An 18,869-nucleotide genomic window follows, 5' to 3' on the forward strand; every position below is an offset into this window, starting at 1 on the left:
TATAAATTATATATAAACTTTATATAGAAAATCTCAGAATTAATTTTTCATACTGTATGTTAAAAGGTTAGTGTCTAAATTCACTTGTACCTTTTAAAATGAATGACTTTAGTGTTTTAGTTTTTACTTTTTAATTTATTTGTTCAAAAGTTTGTGGTCAGTAAATTACTTTCAATGTTTTTTGAAAGAAGTTTCTTATGCTCACCAAATTAGAAAAATACAGTAATACTGTGAAATATTATTAGAATTTAAAATAAATGTTTTCTTTTTTAATATATTTTAAAATGTAATTTATTCCTTTGATAGCATTGCTGAATTTTCAGCATCATTACTCCAGTATTCAGTGTCACATGATCCTTCAGAAATCATTCTAATATGCTGATATGGTGGTAACAAAAACATTTTTTTTATTATCAATGTTGAAAACAGTTTTGCTTAATATTTTGAAAAAACTGAGATTACTGTTTTTTTCCAGGATTCCTTTATGAACAGAAGTTAGGAAAAAACAGCATTCAGTTGAAATAGAAATCTTTTGTAACATTATAAATGTCTTAATTGTCACTTTTGATCAATTTAATGCATCCCTCCTTGCTGAATAAAAGTATTAATTTTCCAAAAAATTATGATAATAACAGTAGTGTAGGTGGTTGGGGGCGCTACCAAGGTGGCTTTAGAGTGAACAGATTAGTTCTAATAAAGACTTTAAAAGTGTAGTGCCAATTAACATTCTGTTTTATGAACAGGTTATAAACAGGTTTATCAGTATTAGTGGCTCAGTAAGAGTAGTGATGGAGCAGTTAGGCTAAGTAAAATAAAACTCATGCTAGAGCTCTTCAGGATTTTGGACACAGCTTTAAAAAAGCTTGAGAAATCTCACCACATAGTCACAGAAGAGGATAAGGGCTCCTCGTCGGACAATCTCTCTGTTACACATAGCCAGCTTCCCCTCGGGCCTCTCCTCCTCTCCAGATGAGTGCGGGCTCAGCAGCTTAGTGCTGGACAGACTGTGCCTCCTAATGGAGTCATGAAAACATGATTTGTGATGAAAAAAGATTTACTGCAGGCTTTGCCTCCTACACCATGTCCTAACCAGATGCAACACAACACCGCAGCGTGATAAAAGGTATCTTTTCCATGTTAATCAGAGTCCTAACAAGAAAGGCTACAAGCAACAAGTGATTCTATTTTAAAAACGGCTTCTATTTCTGGCTTGAACAACAATCTCAGGTACTGATTATGTGATTTATTAAATTTAATGTGAGTAATGTGACCTTTATAGTCATACGGAAAGCAACAATAAATAATTCACCTCAGATATTAAAAATAAAATAACGGATTAGTTCACCCAAAAATGAAATTTCTGTCATTAATTACTCACCCTCATGTCCTTTCAAAACCCGCAAGATCCGCAAATTGTTGAATAAAGTTGTTATTTTTGTTTATTTTTTTATTCTCATCCGTCATAACATTAGGGTTGAACCACAGTAGTCACGTCGACTATTTTAACAATGTTTTTACTACTTTTCTGGACCTTGAATGTGGTAATTATTTTGCTTTCTATGGGAGATAAAAAAAAAAACCTCTCGGAGGTATATCTTAATTTGTGTTCTGAAGATGAACGAAGATGAATGAAGGTCTTACAGGTTTAAAACGACATGAGGGTGAGTAATTAATGGCAGAACTTTTTTTGGGTGAACTAACCCTTTAAGGGAAACAAGAACTTTCAAACTGTGAATTGTAAACAAACAAGTGTATTTATGACAAAGACTGTTTCAGTCACACAATATGTATTTTTTCTTAACATTAAAATGGTGTAATATTTATGAATTTGATTATGTACATATCCACTGAAGTGCGGTGTGCTTGCAGAGAGAGCCCACCCACATGCTCTTCGTAGCCGTGTCACGTCTGGTGTGGACAGACAATTTGCTTGTCGATGGAATGTTATCGCAGTTACAAAGCGCATATAAATGTAATCACTTGCAATCAGGGAAAGGCTAATTTGTTATTTGCCATTACAAACAGCATTTGACTTCCTAAAACTACCAAAAATTTTGCTCATGCTGGTTGTATCTGTTGGATCAATTAAACAGGCTTTCCTATTTGGCTGCTGGTATGTAGTCTAACCTGGGGGTCTGATGCACCTCGGACCACCAGGTGTAGTTGGTGTAGTTGATGATGAGAAGGACCTGACACCAGAGCAGGACCAGAGATGGGTGTGTGGTGATGAGCTGGAGCACCAGGCTGTTCAGACCCTCCAGGGTATAAAAATGACCCCCTTCCCCTCCCTCCGCTTTCAGCAGCCTGCTGCCCGCTGCCGTGATCCGCCGGAACATTCCTGGCAGGTTTAAGGGAAATAATGTAATAATTAAAAACAAGGAATAATGTTGCCCTTTACTGAGATCATGAAGTATGCTAAGCTGGTAAAGGGTCCTGCGTATGAGTTGAGACTGTGTGGGTGTGCGTACCTGATTTAAATATGTGGATCAAACACATGAGCAGTGTGCCCAGCTGCTGACAGTAGAATGTGTGCTGCTGCTCACTCATGTCAACTTTCACCTGCTTTGTGGCGATATCATCCAGCAACACCCCCACCAACTGCAATAAGAACCTGACAAAGAAAAAGAGATTCATAACTGTAATAATTAATGCTGCCGTGTTTGTCTTGTTATGCTGATTGTTTTCTGTGTAATATTGTAATACATAAAAAATGTTCTAGCAGCATTCAGCTAATCTTTAACAGGACTGTGATCAACTAAAGACAAAAAAGGAGGATATGACTATACAACAACAACAATTAGTATTATTACTACTATTATTCAATATATTATTTTATTATCATTTAGATTATAAAAATTAGAAATCAATGAAGAAATATATTACTATGGTACTGTAAAATAAAAACGAGTATTAAGTCCAATACTTCCTTCTTACGAATTTTGGGGTGGTGATTCCAAAATTAGTGCCTGTTTTGCTCAAGCACGTCATACTTTCTCACAAAATATGTGCATTTCATAGAAGTTTTGCTTTCGACAACCATTTGAAATCTTGTTTTAAACCTTAATCACCAGTAAAGACATAATACCTATCGTCCCCTGAGCCAAGGCAATTTTCATTTGTACAACATTATTTTATGCCTAATCCTGATTTCAGAATTATGGCCAGTGACAGAAGAAAATGCAAACATGACCTATATCATTTCTGATATATTTGTGGGTGTTTTTACTACATCCAAACAGCATCAGAAAATTACAGATTTTGTGAATAAGGTTTATATATTTAAAGTTCTTTGACATTAAATGGAAAATATTTTTCCCCTCATTTGCAGATTGTAAGTTAAATAATACATTTTGAATATTGACACTGATACTTTTGAACTCAGCATCATCAAATTGGGTAATATTAGGCCTTTTTTGCAAATCAGCAGAATTCTTTTTCAAAATGCAGGGCTGTCATTTATATTTTGAAACTGCAGATTTTGCGATTAGATAAATGCAATAAGTCATGTAACATTTTCACCAACACACTGTTCAAATTCATAAAAACGTTACCGACCAATAACACTAGGGGCTTTAGCACCGGGTAGTTATAAGGAACTTAGTTATAGGAACTAGTCACCAGTGTGGTCCCCCGAGAACTAAATGTTCCTCTAGGGCCATTTTCCTGGTTGCATTCGCACCACAAGTAGGAACTCTGAAGTGACGTAAGCCGGCCGACAGCGATGTCATTTAAATGTGGCATTCAACAACGTCAACAACTGGAGAATGGAGGGCGCCGTGATCAGATCTGTGTTTTTGTTATGTGTCGTGGGATTCGTGAAAACGGAGATGGAATGTAGATGTATAAATTATGCAATGGAAAGAGCAAAAAAGAGGGATAAGAGAAGAAATCTCCTCCGACAACTAGTGGTGCTACATCATCCAGGCTGAGAAAAGAACACAATGCCGCAGACAAATGTGACAGGTAAATGCCGTGAACATTAGCTTTCTGTATTTTTATGTCTTGTGACAAGCTGTTGGAAGCTATCCAGGCATGAAAAAAATATATATTTAAAAAGTATTCGAAAGCCTTACAATTTTTTCTCGGATTTACTCAGGTCAGAAAGCACCTAACTAACTAAATAAATAAATAAATAAATATTTCATATTTAGTTGTGCCATAGTAAGCATTTGTTTTGCCACAATCATAGACTGACTTTAATGGACAGCGACCAGCAATTACCTAGCAAATGTTTCCTCAGGAGGGAAACGCTGCGGCTCCCCATTGGCATCTTCCATGGTAGCAGGCGGAGCTTCAGGAGGGGAGGAGTCATCGTCACACAATCGCCGGATAGTGGGACAGGAGAGGAGGTATGGTGACAGTGAAAGTTCCTGAATACGAGACAGAATGATGTCCTCTGTGGACTGCGAGATTAGGACACGCAGGATGGCAAGAATCCCAGACACCCACAACTGCCCCGTACCCACTGATGCCTACAGAAAAGAACAGGGACACAGTGAGCCACTTTATAGGGTTAAGATGCAGTCAGAATTACCACTGTCCAGCTAATTTTTGTGGGCAAAATCCAGTAATTTCAATAAGAATCCTGTGTGAGATGTACTTCATGCATTACTACACAATTGACAATAGACAATGGACCCTTTTTCCCACAAAATATATCTAATTTGACTGCACATTTACTTGCTTTTTTACAGCCACTGTTCATCCTATTTAAACTGATAATATTATCTGTAGCATCAGGAAAGTAATCTAAGCAACATGTGACTGATTCTCACAAGGGTAGATGGTGTGATGAACATGCTCTTCAGTAGCATGTCTACAGGCCGCAGAGAGGAGGGAGCCACTGTCTCAAACAGTGTGTTTAACACACCCAATGCCTCATGGGAGTCCAGGTGCATCTGCCAAGCACACAGAAGCAAATATGTAAAGTGCATTTACTAACTGTTAGCTTGAATTCAGAATCTTAGATGAATCTGGTGGTTGAAAACGTATTGATATCAAGACGCAAATTCGAAACAGAGCCTCACTTGCTGTTTGCCAATCATTGGCAGGATGATGTCCGCAATCTGTCGTGAAAGCCTCTTCCACTTATCTTCATTCTCTTTATGGCACTGCTGTAGGATCAGAATAAACATCTCCAGCACCTACAGACACAAACATGCATGATTTTACACATAAATCCATGAATGGAAAGAGTACGTTTTTCCAAAACGAACACACACACACACACACACACACACACACACACACACACACACACACACACCAGAATGGGATTGTTACCTGATGGTGTTGGACGAGGCGTAGAAGCATGGACACCACTACTTCCTTTTGAGTTTCCAGCTCTTTTCCTGCATCTGCTTTATTGGAGCCTCTCAGCACAAAGAGGTCGTGCACTATGGGCTGCAGTGCAGGGATTGCTGAGAAATGAAGAGGAGTATAAAAATAAACACTTTTTCAATTGACCAGATTAATGCTTATTCTACATGATATTCAACCATTTCTGAATAAAAATATGTAGTTTGTTTAAAGAAGACCTATTATGCCCATTTACAAAGTTTTTGTTTTTGGGGTCTACTAGTATAGGCATTCATGCTTGAATGTTCAAAAAACACATTTTTCACATATTTTACATAGTTGCAGCACCTCTCTTCCTAGTCTGTCAGTAATGCTCTTTTTAGTTCCTTTAACTATAAAGCCCCTCCTTCTGAAAAGTGCAATGTGCTCTGATTGGTTGACTGGATAAGTGAGTTGTGGTTGGTCAACCTCTTTGAGTGTTTCAGAAATGTCATTCCCCTTACCATAATCGAGTTAGATACAGGGTGGAAACAACAGCGTCTCTGGACATGGCGACAACACACTACTAATGCAACTCAACCAGGCCTCCCTTTATTTTGCATATGTTTTGGGGTGAGAATAATTTAAATGAGGAATATTGCACATTCCTGGAATAAAACTCAAGACCACAATCAAGGCGTTTCAGGAAGTTCAGAAACAGTGCTTACTGATATAGAGATATATAGATATTGGAGTGACTTTGTGCTTTGTAACTTTGCAGACCTTTTTCATACTCAAACAGCAACATTACACACTTAAGAAAGTTGAAAATGTAAAAAAGCATAATAGGACTGTCTGTTCATTATTAGTAAATAAGGAAATATGGAAACATTTATTTTTAGTCTAAAATGGGTTTTGATTTACAGTTGTTACATTTTCTGCTTGAGAATGTGAATATATATGCGTGTTGTGACTCTACACACCATGCGTTACTGCCTTCCTGCCACTGGCCATGATGCCGTCACACAGCTGAATGATCTTTGGGATGCTGATGATCTGTTTGGAGTGGTAGCGCTCATAGGACAGCAGAACCAGGAAGAAGAAAATGTTGGGCACAATCTCTTCAGAGTCCCTACACAGAAAAAATAAATCCGTTTAGTGCAAACTAATAAATATTAGCAAACCTGAGCATGTGTAATTGAATGTTACACTACCATTCAAAAGTTTGGGGTCAGTAAGATTTTTATTTTTTTTTTTTGAAAGAAATTAATAGTTTTATTGTGCAAGGACACATTGATTTGATCAAAAAATACAGTAAAAGACATTTATAATGTTACAAAAAATGTCATAAAAGAGTCCTGAAAATATGTATAATGTTTCCATAAATACATTAAGCAGCACATGCATTTTCATCATTGATAATAATAATAATTGTTCCTTTAGCAAATCAGCATATTAGAATGATTTTTGTAATGAGTAATGATGCTGAAAATTCACCATCACAGGAATAAATTACATTTTAAAATATATTAAAACAGAAAACAGTTATTTTAAATTGTTTTTACTGTATTTTTGATCAAATAAATGCAACCTTTATAATAGATTTCTTTCAAAAACATTAAGGCCCGGTTTAGCCTAGGGCTTAGCCTAAGCCAGGATTAGGCCTTAGTTCAATTAGGGCATTTAAGTTGCTTTTATAAATGTACCCTAGAAAAACACATTACTGGTGTGCATCTTGAGACAAAACAATGGCAGTGACATATTTTAAGATATGTCAGTGCAAGTAGCTTTCAGTGGAAACAGCTCAAACATGCATTTTAGTCCAGGACTAGCTTAAGCCTTGTCTGTGAAACCGGGAGTATAAATCTTATCGACCCCAAACTTTTGAATGGCAATGTATGGTGATGTGAATGTCATAAGGTCTTACCTGAACTGCCCCACTTCAATATACTCAAACTGCTTCAGCACGAAACCAATGAATACCTGAAACAAACACATAGTAGTAAAATATTTTCATTGTGTAAGTCTAATATAAAAATAAAACAATACCAAGATTTGTTTTGATTCTCAATTAGTGGCGCAAAATGGTACACTGCATGTGGACTCAGTATGAGTTTGATCCACAGGTCAAAATGACTCACCTGGTCTGAATCAAGCAAACAGTAGTTGACCCGGAGCTGCACAAGCTGGGCGAGTAGGTCCAGCACCTGTCTTTGCAGGGCCACTGAGGTGCTGGTGGTGTACTGCTTCAGAGCTTTAATCACCAGCGGCTCAAACAAACGGATGTGATTATGAATGGCATTCTGAAACACACACAAGGAGTCAACTATTAGCCACTTTTACTGTACGGAGTGGTATCAGTGTTGTTATTGTTAACTAAAACTAAAATTATTAAAAATAATTTTGTTTTTTGTTTGTTTATAGTTTAACGCCGTGCCAGCTACCCCGGCTATATTCATGGCAAGAAAGAGATTAAAAAGGAATGATTCAAATATATTTTTAAATTTTATCTTAGATAGAAACTCTACAAAACACTAGATCTGGTCTTACTTCATTAAACATTTTTTTATAAGAGTCAACTGTAAAATAAAGAATTCTAACAGAGTTCAATCTATCACAGTCCATCAAAATTTGCTTCAGTGATAATGGTTTTACACCAAATAATTTTGGTAATTAAAATAAAGCCGAAATTTAAATAAAACAAAAATTAGGTGAAAAACTTCAACTTGAAAACTTGGAAAAGTTATGAAAATGAGAAATTAGAAATGATGCATTGGCAACTAACTGAAGTAAACAAGTTTACGATTAAGTTTTTCATTTTAAAATTAAAGCGAAATAGAAATATACAAAAACTAATAAAAATGACAAAATGACTCAAATTAAAAATGAAAATATAAAAACAAAAACCAATTCAAAATATGAATAATTACTATAATAGTACACAAGTCATTATAAAATAACACTGCAAGGTAAAAGTTGAAATAACACTGCAAGGTATTGATTTAAATATATTTTACTGTACCAGACGAGACATTAGACTGGTGGTATACACCTACACAAAACATTGTCAAAATCATGAAATAAATAACAGCATCAAATAATAATACATTAACACTTTACAATAAGGTTTCATTAGTTAACATTAGTTAATGTATTAACTAACATGAACTAATAATGAACAAAACATTTGTTACAGTATTTATTCATCTTTAATGATCGTTAAAAATACAGTCATGCATTGTTTGTTCGTGTCAGTTCACAGTGTATTAACTAATGCTAATACAACTTTTGATTTTAATAATGTATTAGTAAATGTTGAAATTAACATTAATTTAGATTAATAAATGCTGTAGATGTATTGTTCATTCTTAGCTCATGTTAACTAAAGTAGTTAATTAATGTTAACTAATGAACCTTATTGTAAAGTGTTACCAATAATACCATACACAGCAACTAACAATAATACAATCCCGATTCCAAAAAAGTTGGGACACTGTACAAATTGTGAATAAAAAAGGAATGCAATGATGTGGAAGTTTCAAATTTCAATATTTTATTCAGAATACAACATAGATGACATAACAAATGTTTAAACTGAGAAAATGTATAATTTTAAGGGAAAAATAAGTTGATTTTAAATTTCATGGCATCAACACATCTCAAAAAAGTTGGGACAAGGCCATGTTTACCACTGTGTGGCATCCCCTCTTCTTTTTATAACAGTCTGCAAACGTCTGGGGACTGAGGAGACAAGTTGCTCAAGTTTAGGAATAGGAATGTTGTCCCATTCTTGTCTAATACAGGCTTCTAGTTGCTCAACTGTCTTAGGTCTTCTTTGTCGCATCTTCCTCTTTATGATGCGCCAAATGTTTTCTATGGGTGAAAGATCTGGACTGCAGGCTGGCCATTTCAGTGCCCGGATCCTTCTTCTACGCAGCCATGATGTTGTAATTGATGCAGTATTTGGTCTGGCATTGTCATGTTGGAAAATGCAAGGTCTTCCCTGAAAGAGACGACGTCTGAATGGGAGCATATGTTGTTCTAGAACTTGGATATATACATTTCAGCATTGATGGTGCCTTTCCAGATGTGTAAGCTGCCCATGCCACACGCACTCATGCAACCCCATACCATCAGAGATGCAGGCTTTCTGAACTAAGCGCTGATAACAACTTGGGCTGTCCTTGTCCTCTTTAGGCCGGATGACATGGTGTCCCAGTTTTCCAAAAAGAACTTCAAATTTTGATTCGTCTGACCACAGAACAGTTTTCCACTTTGCCACAGTCCATTTTAAATGAGCCTTGGCCCAGAGAAGACACCTGCGCTTCTGGATCATGTTTAGACATGGCTTCTTTTTTGACCTATAGAGTTTTAGCCGGCAACGGCGAATGGCACGGTGGATTGTGTTCACCGACAATGTTTTCTGGAAGTATTCCTGAGCCCATGTTGTGATTTCCATTACAGTAGCATTCCTGTATGTGACGCAGTGCCGTCTAAGGGCCCGAAGATCACGGGCATCCAGTATGGTTTTCCAGCCTTGACCCTTACGCACAGAGATTGTTCCAGAATCTTTGGATGATATTATGCACTGTAGATGATGATAACTTCAAACTCTTTGCAATTTTTCTCTGAGAAACTCCTTTCTGATATTGCTCCACTATTTTTCGCCGCAGCACTGGGGGAATTGGTGATCCTCTGCCCATCTTGACTTCTGAGAGACACTGCCACTCTGAGAGGCTCTTTTTATACCCAATCATGTTGCCAATTGACCTAATAAGTTGCAAATTGGTCCTCCAGCTGTTCCTTATATGTACATTTAACTTTTCCGGCCTCTTATTGCTACCTGTCCCAACTTTTTTGGAATGTGTAGCTCTCATGAAATCCAAAATGAGCCAATATTTGGCATGACATTTCAAAATGTCTCACTTTCAACATTTGATATGTTATCTATATTCTATTGTGAATAAAATATAAGTTTATGAGATTTGTAAATTATTGCATTCCTTTTTTATTCACAATTTGTACAGTGTCCCAACTTTTTTGGAATCAGGTTTGTAATAATAATAATAATAATAATAATATTATATACTACTGTATATAAACTAAACCTTATAAAACAAACAGACCCATCAAATAACTAAATAAAAACCTTTGAACAAATACACATCTCCCAAAATCTATCCATTTTAATATACTCCTCATCTACCAGAATAAACATATAATTATTTCAGTCAACAACTTTAAAAAAAAAAATGAAAAAATATCCCAAAATTGTAATTATAGTCACATATCACGGGGCAATTTACCTTGTCTCCTCGATGGCGAGTGACATTGGTGATGTTTGACCTCAGCTGATTGGAGACTTTTTGCATGACATCAAACCACCTATAGGATCACAGAGATGGCATGTGTAGTCATAATGGGTCTCTTGATTTTGTTTATTATTTTAATAGATAGATCTCTATGAAGAAATGTTGTACACAAAACACTCACCCAGAGGCGTCCTGTTCTTGTTCAGCTTGCACCATGTTTCTGAGGCTGGCGTCTGCGAGTGCCTGGGTAAAATGAGTGTAAGGGGCCATGAAGCAGTAATGGTAGAGGCCAGGTCTAACACTGGTCGAGCCGAGCCGGAGGGCCTTGCCCTGGGACCGACACGGGTGAGATGAGGCCCCCTCATACTGAGAGGCAAGATTGGTCCCAAACAACGCCTTCAAAAGCTGTAAGCAGAGAGCAAACTGTGAAGCCCAGGAGTTTGTAATGTCATGGTTTAAAACAGAGGAGTTAGAAATGTGCACGTCTAACCTGCTGAACACACACGGTGGCCATAGTAGGTTCGCGTGAGAAACAGGACTTAAGGTAGCCCAGGATCTCTTCAACACACTAGACAGATAAATACAGAGGGAAAGTCTGTTCTTAATATGGATTTTGCTCAGATATCATACTTTGTTTATCGACAAGATGGAATTGGGCTTTGACGTCATACTTTGCCAATATCATGCAGGGTGGCCAACTCAAGCAGCTGCGAAAGGACATCAAGCGCTGACCTCAGGAAACCCCCAAACTTCTCATTGGTGTTGTGAAGGTCTAATGTGACCTTGGAAAAAGAAAACAAAAATTATAAGCCAGATGAATACAGTAAGGATGGGCATTTTGAATTGAGTACTCGGAATGAGATAAAAAAAGCGAAGCACGTAATTGTGATATCTCTTCCTAAGATAGTCAAAAGAGCTTCTCTTAACCTGGGGCCTGTACCATGACGGTAGTTTCAAACTCAGGATTACAGGATTAGTTTCAAATTGACAAAACAAAACCACTCCAATTCGGCTTTGTTGGTACCATGATGCTGATCATCAGCTTTCTCTGTCTACTCATGCCTTGCAACAGAGAAACTGTGATTCACTTATCGACAGAAAGTCAGCGCGATTCAAAACTCTTTTGCTAAAGGTTAAGAGTTTGAAGAAAATAAAGAATTTAAACGCATTTACACTAAAGAAAATACTTGTCCATGAAATAAATTATCAATGCTCTATCAATGCAAGTGAAACTTGTGAAGTTAGTTTATATTGTTGATAATATTTAGCGATAGAGACTCAGACACGTCACATGTAGTCATTTTTAAAGAGTTATCTATTGATTCTACAGCTTATTACATATGATCTGTATATAATATTATTAATTTAAACTAAATGCTTAATAATAACTGTTAAACTAAAATTGCTTGTGTGTAATGGATTATTAATAATATAGATCATATAATAATTATATAAATCATATATAAATCATAAAATAATTGTAATTATCATTAAAGCCAGACAATTTCATTGTTAAATATTTGTTTTTACTATATAGTGACCTTTAATTTGGATGAAGAGAACCTGGGGGAGTGCCTTTATTGCGTTGGATGTGTCACTGTCACTTTGCTCACATCTCATTGGTCCAATTTCGGTTTGAGATCTCTTAACAAAACCTGCCCCGGAGCAGGTTAGCTGTGGAGCGCAAGTTACTATGTTGATGAACACCGCTAAAAGCCAAGTCACTTTCATGGTACCTAAAACCCAGGATTGGCGCAAACTAATCTGAAACTTACCTGGTTAACCAGCTAATCTGGCTTCATATTACAGGCCCCAGTTAGTGCTAAGTTAAAACATATGCTTCCGTTCAAAAAGTTGGGGTCGGTCAAAAGTCTCATATGCTCACCAAGCTTTATTTGATCAAAAATGCAGTAAAAAAACAATTTATTATAATTTAAAATAACGGTTTTTCATTTTAATATATTTTAAAATGTAATTTATTCCTGTGATGCAAAGGTAAATTTTTAGCATAATTACTCCAGTCTTGTGTCACATGATCCTTCAGAAATCAGTCTAATATGCTGATTTGCTGCTCAAGAAACATTTCTCATTATTATCAATGTTGAAAACAGTTGTGCTTCATAATATTTATGTGGAAACCATGATAAACTTTTTTCCAAGATAAATAGAAAGATCAATAGAACAGCATTTATTTTAAATATACTCAGCAAAAAAAAGAAACATTCTTCCACTTTCAACTGCTTTTTTTCCAGCAAATTTCTTATTATGTGTAAATATTTGTATGAACAGAAAAAGATTCAACAACTGAGACATAAAATGAAGAAATTTCACAGACACTTGATGAACAGAAATGGAATAATGAGTGCCTGAACAAAGGGGGGGGGTCACATGGTTACACGTGGTTTGGCACAGCAAGGATGATCAGCCGTCCTTCCAGTCACCTGGTAGGACTGCCTTAGGCATCTTACATTACAGACATTGCAGTTTATTGCTCTGGTCACATCTGTAGTCCTTGTGCCTCCTGCAGCAGGACTATGGCATGTTCACACAGGTGATCAGAGACCCTGGGCATCTTTCTCCTTGCGTTCTTTTGGAGTCAGTAGAAAAGTCTCTTTAATGTCCTGAGTTACTGGAACTGTGGCCTTAATTGTCTACCGCCTGTAAACTGTTAGTGTCTTAAGGACTGTTTCACAGATCCATGTGCAATCATTGTTTATGGTTCAAGCATGAAAAACATTGTTTAAATACTTTCCAATACAGATCTGTAAAGTTTATTTGGACTTTACAAAATTATCTTCAAAATACAGTACCCTGAAAAAAGGACGTTTCTTTTTTTGCTGAGCTTAGAAATCTTTTGTAACATTATAAAATGTCTTCACTGTCACTTTTGATAAATCAATGCATCCTTGCTAAATAAAAGTCTTCAATTCTTACAAAAAGAAAAAACAAATCTTACTGACCCCAAACTTTTGAGCATTAGTATATATAAAAGACAAAAATCAAAATGCTAATGACTGTGGACTTACTTTGTAGTTAGCGTGTGTAGCTCTCAGTGCATCATAAAGCTTCAGATAAGGAGGGAGGTGATAAAAGCTGCCCAGAGTGGTGGACTTGTTAACCGCTGCCGTTGCTGCGCTGTCTGCTGCTCTGCCTGTAAGAAAACAGTAAAAGACACCCATAAATATTCAATTAATAAATAATGAACAAGACAACGAGACCTATTTTCCTTGTTTACTCAAAGCAGTACTACTCATCTGTATGGTCAACAGGTGGCTCTGTAGGTGTGATTGTACCTGTGTTGGTCTCTCCTCCTTTCTTTGGGCTCATGGGGGTGTTGCTTGGCTCCGTCATCTCCTTCTCTTTACCCTTCCGTCTGATTGGACTGAGAGAGGGAGTGTTGGCCAATGAGGGTAAAGTAGCCTGGCAGGAAGGATTAACAGAAATAATGAAGCTTTTAAATATAGTGAGAAAGTATTACGTTTACATGAGAATTATTATAATCAAAATCTACTGAATGCATTTTTTACCTTGACTGCAGGGCCTGGGAGTGTGTCATCCAGCACATGAGCGCAGATGTTTAGGATCTTCAGCAGGTGCGAGAACAGTTGCTCCACCATAACAACCAGAGAACGGTCGTTAAGAGCAGGCCACGGCTCCTCCACCTTAGAGGGGGCGGGGTTAGACTCCTCCTCACCGGCCCATGGGCTCTTCATGCACTTTGGTGCAATAGCTTCAAAAACAGGCAAAAAACATCATTTTAAATTTAAACGGGCCTAGAAAAAATATGTAATTAGCTCAACAGGTGATACGTCTATTAGCGTTGGATGAATGGAATAAAAATCACACTTAACCCTCCTAGGCTGTTCGCTCATTTTTGAAAGATTTAATTTTTTGTTGAAGTTTTCTTAATCAGTGTGGTTCAAAACTTGATTACTTTTTTCAGTATTAACTAAAAAAATAAATGGACTTTAATGAGTAGACATAATAAAAGTCGCATCTTCGCTGGTCACTGTCAAAATTGAACGACAATAGGAAATTAATGGGAAAGACAATAATGCAGAGAACTTTTTTTTTTTAAATATGACATACGTGTTGAATAAAATCTACATATCAGCCACAATGCTGAACAAACACAGACAGAAATAAAGGAGCAAGACTATAAAACATCCAGAGTTCAAAAAATTCACTTACAGAAGTTTAGATTTTTACTGTAGTAAAGTTACAAATGTTTGCTTATTTGCGTAAAAATTTACATGCAAATTAGACCATATTAGTTATATACGCATATTGCTATTATTACTATTTAAGGAAAATTAGTTTTATTTAAAAAACAAAATGACATGTTTACTGTTTCATGTCAAAAAAAGGCCCCCAACAGACAAGGTCTAAATAACCTAAAATCCCCTTAAAATTTGCATACAATCCAGCATAATTTTAACAAACATAATTTTATTGTTACTACTTCAGAGAAGATTTTTTCATTAAACAAAAAAAAGTTACACTCTTCTCAAAAATGACTGTCAACAGCCAAAGTGTGACTATTTTAAAACAGCTAAGGCGGGTTAAACTGTGGCTAATCTAATCTAAATGAGTTTGTACCAGCAAGAAGGTTTCCAGACAGTAGAAGAGCAGCCTGATGGGCGGAGAGATCAAGAGGGAACCAAGCAGAGGAGAGGAGAGACAAAACCATACCGGCCACACCAACCGTCAGAGACCTGCGCACCTCCTCACTACTGCCAGACTGAGACAGACTAAAGAAAAGAGCACATTTAAACCTTTGCAAAGTCAAACATTGCGCTTACATTGCAAATGGAGCTTGACTTTATAGTCTTTGTACAAACTATATGATCAAGACATCAAATCTTCACACAGGCTTGATTCTTGGTCCTGAAGGACGATATTATTGCTCTAAGCTTAAGATTATTTTGTGAGTGTGTACCTAAAGGAGCGTCCTCGGCTGCGGTACTGGCTGGAGCGGTTGAGATGAAAGACAGAAGAGCTCACAAAGCCACAGTGCCAGCCTGTGCTCCAGGTGCACACTGGGAAGGTGCTGGACAAAAGGTACAGAGCCTCACAACAGCCAAACTGGAGAGATGACATTAAATCATGAGATTAGACATTGGGTTCAAATAAGACCACTCATAATACATAAAGTTACTTCTGCAACACCAAATTTCCAACCAAGGAACCCACAGAGCCCTGTCATTATTACATTTTTTTTCTGCCTTGTTTTGTTACAGTATGTTGCTATACCTCAAGACAAAATTACAAACAAGAAAAATAAGTTATGATCCTCTAAAAAACAACTTCTTTGACCTCTGTTGAGTCTTGGTATTTAGAGATGCTTCAAAAAAGTAATACGAAACAAAGGGTTAGTTCACCCAAAAATTACTCGCCCTCATGTCGTTCTACACCCGTAAGATCTTCGTTCATCTTTGGAACACAAATTAAGATATTTTTGATGAAATCCAATGGCTTAGTGAGGCCTCTATGCCAGCAAGTCACGTGAAATCATGTGACTTTGGCGCTCCGAATCACTGATTCGAAACAAAAGATTCGAAGCAGTGTTTTGAAATCGCCCATCACTAGATATTGTTGAAAAGTCGTTATTTTGGCACACAAAAAGTATTCTCATCGCTTTATAATATTAAAGTTGAACCACTGTACTCCCATGAACTGTTTTAAATATGTTTTTAGTACCTTTCCGGGCACTGAAAGTGTAAATTAACTTGCTGGCATAGAGGCCTCACTGAGCCAACGGATTTCATCAAAAATATCTTCATTTGTGTTCTGAAGATGAACGAAGGTCTTACGGGTGTAGAACGACATGAGGGTGAGTAATAAATGACATTATTTTCATTTTTAGGTGAACTAACCCTTTAAATTAATTTTACTTAAAAGGTCAAAAGGTTGAGGCACTCACAGTCATGGCTCTGGAAGTGGAGGAGGTCAGGGCATGGGAGATGGCAGTGATGACCCGAGATAGGTTGTTCTCTATGGTAACATCCGGTGCGTTTTGACACAGATTGTAGCCACGGTATGTTCTGCAGCAAAACAGATCATATAAAGAAGAAGATTAAAGCCAAGTATACCACAAAAGAACCACATTTATTTGAAATAGAAATCTTTTATAACATTATAAATTTCTTTATTGTCACTTTTGATTAATTTAATGTGCCCTTGCTGAATAACAGTATTAATTTCATTAAAAAACAAAAACAAAAACAAATGAAAGCTGCCAGTTAAACACTAATTAAACACCACAATGGCATTGTGTAAATGGTGTATGGCTATAGTACCGTGTGATCGTGCTGACAGTAAACTGTGATGGAGGCTGGGTCTCGTGCATCAGCAGCTGCAGGTACACGCTGCTCTGATCTCGTGCTATTGCCACAACCGGGTCTGTCTGAGCCTGGTCACAGTCATAGAACAACCTGGGCACCAACCTGAGGGGAGAGATCCATCAAAATCAGAGTGTGAGATTTCTGATGTGTAGTCAGGAGATGATTAGTCAAGGATTAAACATGTGAATACCTGCCGATGGTGTTTGCTGCCACATGTCTCACACGTGGGTCATCATCGCCCAGTAGATAAAGCACAACATCATTCAGAACTCTGTCCTGCAGCCTCAACAACTGATAATATAAAAATTACAATTTTATATTAATTAAATATTAATTATATTTCTCATGCTGTAAAATATATTATAAATATATAGGTAACACTTTACAATAAGGTTCATTAGTTAAACATTAGTTAATGTATTAACTAACATGAACTAATCATGAGCAATACATTAGTTACTGTATTTACTAATCTTCGTTAATGTTAGTTAATGAAAATACAGTTGTTCATTGTTTGTTGATGTTAGTTCACAGGCCATTAACTACTGTTAACAAAATTTTAATAATGTATTAGTAAATGCTGAAATTAACATTAACAAAGATTAATAAATGCTGTAGAAGTGCAGTTCATTATTAGTTCATGTTCACTAATGTAGTTAACTAATGTTAATTAACGAACCTTATTGTAAAGTGTTACCAATATATGTTATAAAATATAAATCAAATATTATTCATTACAAAAAACATGTTCAGGAAGTTAATTTTACATCTCAGAATTAATTTTACATCTCAGGTAAAGTCATATTTATGCTGAATTGCCAATATATATTATCATGTAAATTGTTAGAAAAAGAAGTGCTATGAATTTAGCATTTTTATATGGTGGTAAAGTGTGTTTTGACCAGTATATTCTTCAAAAATGAATCCTTGTGTGCTCCACAAAAGAAAGTCATATGAGAATAGCATAAAGTGAGTAAATGATGACAATTATTATTATCATTATTTAGTACTAGATTAATAAAACATGACAAATGAATCCTTCATCTTAAATTGAGAAAATGATATACCCCAGTGTAGTGATGCTCTCCTTTGTGCAACTTCTCAGTTTTTCTCTCCAAAAAACTTATTAACCTGACAAACACAGAAACTTAACATTTAGATGTCCGTGATTTTTCACAAAGTTCAGCAGTTATACAATCATTACGCATGAGCCTAATAAAAGATTTTATCAAAATGTGCTTTGATATCCATTCAAATAAAAGTAAAGTTTGTTTCCTCTCACCGGAAATCTATCTCAGCAAGCGTCTCCAAGAGCTCAGTGCGAACCAGCCAATAAGAGCAGTCCTTCAGGGTCATCAGATCAATGAGCAGCTGCAGGCCAAGTTCACTGAGACTGCCATTGCACAACGCCATGATACAGTGCTGTGGTTGAGTAAACACACTCAATATTACTATAATCTTCCAAAACTAACAGACAAGCATAAACTAGCATTCTTTACATTTAAAAATGATCCGAGCGACATGGTAAATGTACATTCTCACCCTAACAGCAGCACAGGCCATTTTACACGTGACTGAAGATTCATCTTTTAGACTTCGCTGCAGCAGAGGAACAAAATTTTCGATTGTCACAGAGTTACCTGAGAAAACACAAAGGCAGAGAATGTGAAGACAGGCCTTAGACTGTGCGAGTCATATGATCGAGCTGTAGCTGTAGTTCTCACCTGTGACGCAGTGGATTTGGGACAGCCACGTCTCCGTGTTGTAGCGTGTCTTGAGCTGGATAGCTTGGATTAAAGCCCCACACAGGATGGCGGTGGCTCCTCTGATCTGAGGATCCCCATGTTCAATGTATTGCAGTATATCACTGATGTACTGTTGCTCTGTTAACACAAACACAGCAACTTATGCACATAGCTTGGTTTATTTAACTTTT

General features: G+C 36.6%; 1 protein-coding gene across 4 annotated transcripts in view; it reads right to left on the bottom strand.

Moving 5' to 3' along the window:
- htt (huntingtin) overlaps positions 1-18,869 on the bottom strand; it is a 49,751-nt gene that overhangs the window by 17,832 nt on the left and 13,050 nt on the right. For all 4 annotated transcript variants that reach the window (XM_051908442.1, XM_051908357.1, XM_051908294.1 and 1 more), the window contains 26 exons: positions 18,658-18,816; positions 18,476-18,573; positions 18,216-18,355; positions 18,001-18,064; positions 17,124-17,224; positions 16,889-17,035; positions 16,513-16,633; positions 15,529-15,674; positions 15,189-15,340; positions 14,117-14,319; positions 13,883-14,009; positions 13,616-13,740; positions 11,261-11,371; positions 11,080-11,157; positions 10,771-10,994; positions 10,584-10,662; positions 7,419-7,580; positions 7,205-7,260; positions 6,261-6,409; positions 5,284-5,420; positions 5,028-5,144; positions 4,776-4,898; positions 4,222-4,472; positions 2,469-2,611; positions 2,128-2,338; positions 878-1,013 (listed from right to left, as the gene is read on the bottom strand). In XM_051908442.1, the coding sequence (XP_051764402.1) occupies positions 878-1,013; positions 2,128-2,338; positions 2,469-2,611; positions 4,222-4,472; positions 4,776-4,898; positions 5,028-5,144; positions 5,284-5,420; positions 6,261-6,409; positions 7,205-7,260; positions 7,419-7,580; positions 10,584-10,662; positions 10,771-10,994; positions 11,080-11,157; positions 11,261-11,371; positions 13,616-13,740; positions 13,883-14,009; positions 14,117-14,319; positions 15,189-15,340; positions 15,529-15,674; positions 16,513-16,633; positions 16,889-17,035; positions 17,124-17,224; positions 18,001-18,064; positions 18,216-18,355; positions 18,476-18,573; positions 18,658-18,816 (3,560 nt within the window). The remainder of the gene's footprint in view (positions 1-877; positions 1,014-2,127; positions 2,339-2,468; positions 2,612-4,221; positions 4,473-4,775; positions 4,899-5,027; positions 5,145-5,283; positions 5,421-6,260; positions 6,410-7,204; positions 7,261-7,418; positions 7,581-10,583; positions 10,663-10,770; positions 10,995-11,079; positions 11,158-11,260; positions 11,372-13,615; positions 13,741-13,882; positions 14,010-14,116; positions 14,320-15,188; positions 15,341-15,528; positions 15,675-16,512; positions 16,634-16,888; positions 17,036-17,123; positions 17,225-18,000; positions 18,065-18,215; positions 18,356-18,475; positions 18,574-18,657; positions 18,817-18,869) is intronic.

This window comes from Ctenopharyngodon idella, chromosome 1, assembly GCF_019924925.1.
Source record: "Ctenopharyngodon idella isolate HZGC_01 chromosome 1, HZGC01, whole genome shotgun sequence".
Classification (NCBI taxonomy): domain Eukaryota; kingdom Metazoa; phylum Chordata; class Actinopteri; order Cypriniformes; family Xenocyprididae; genus Ctenopharyngodon; species Ctenopharyngodon idella.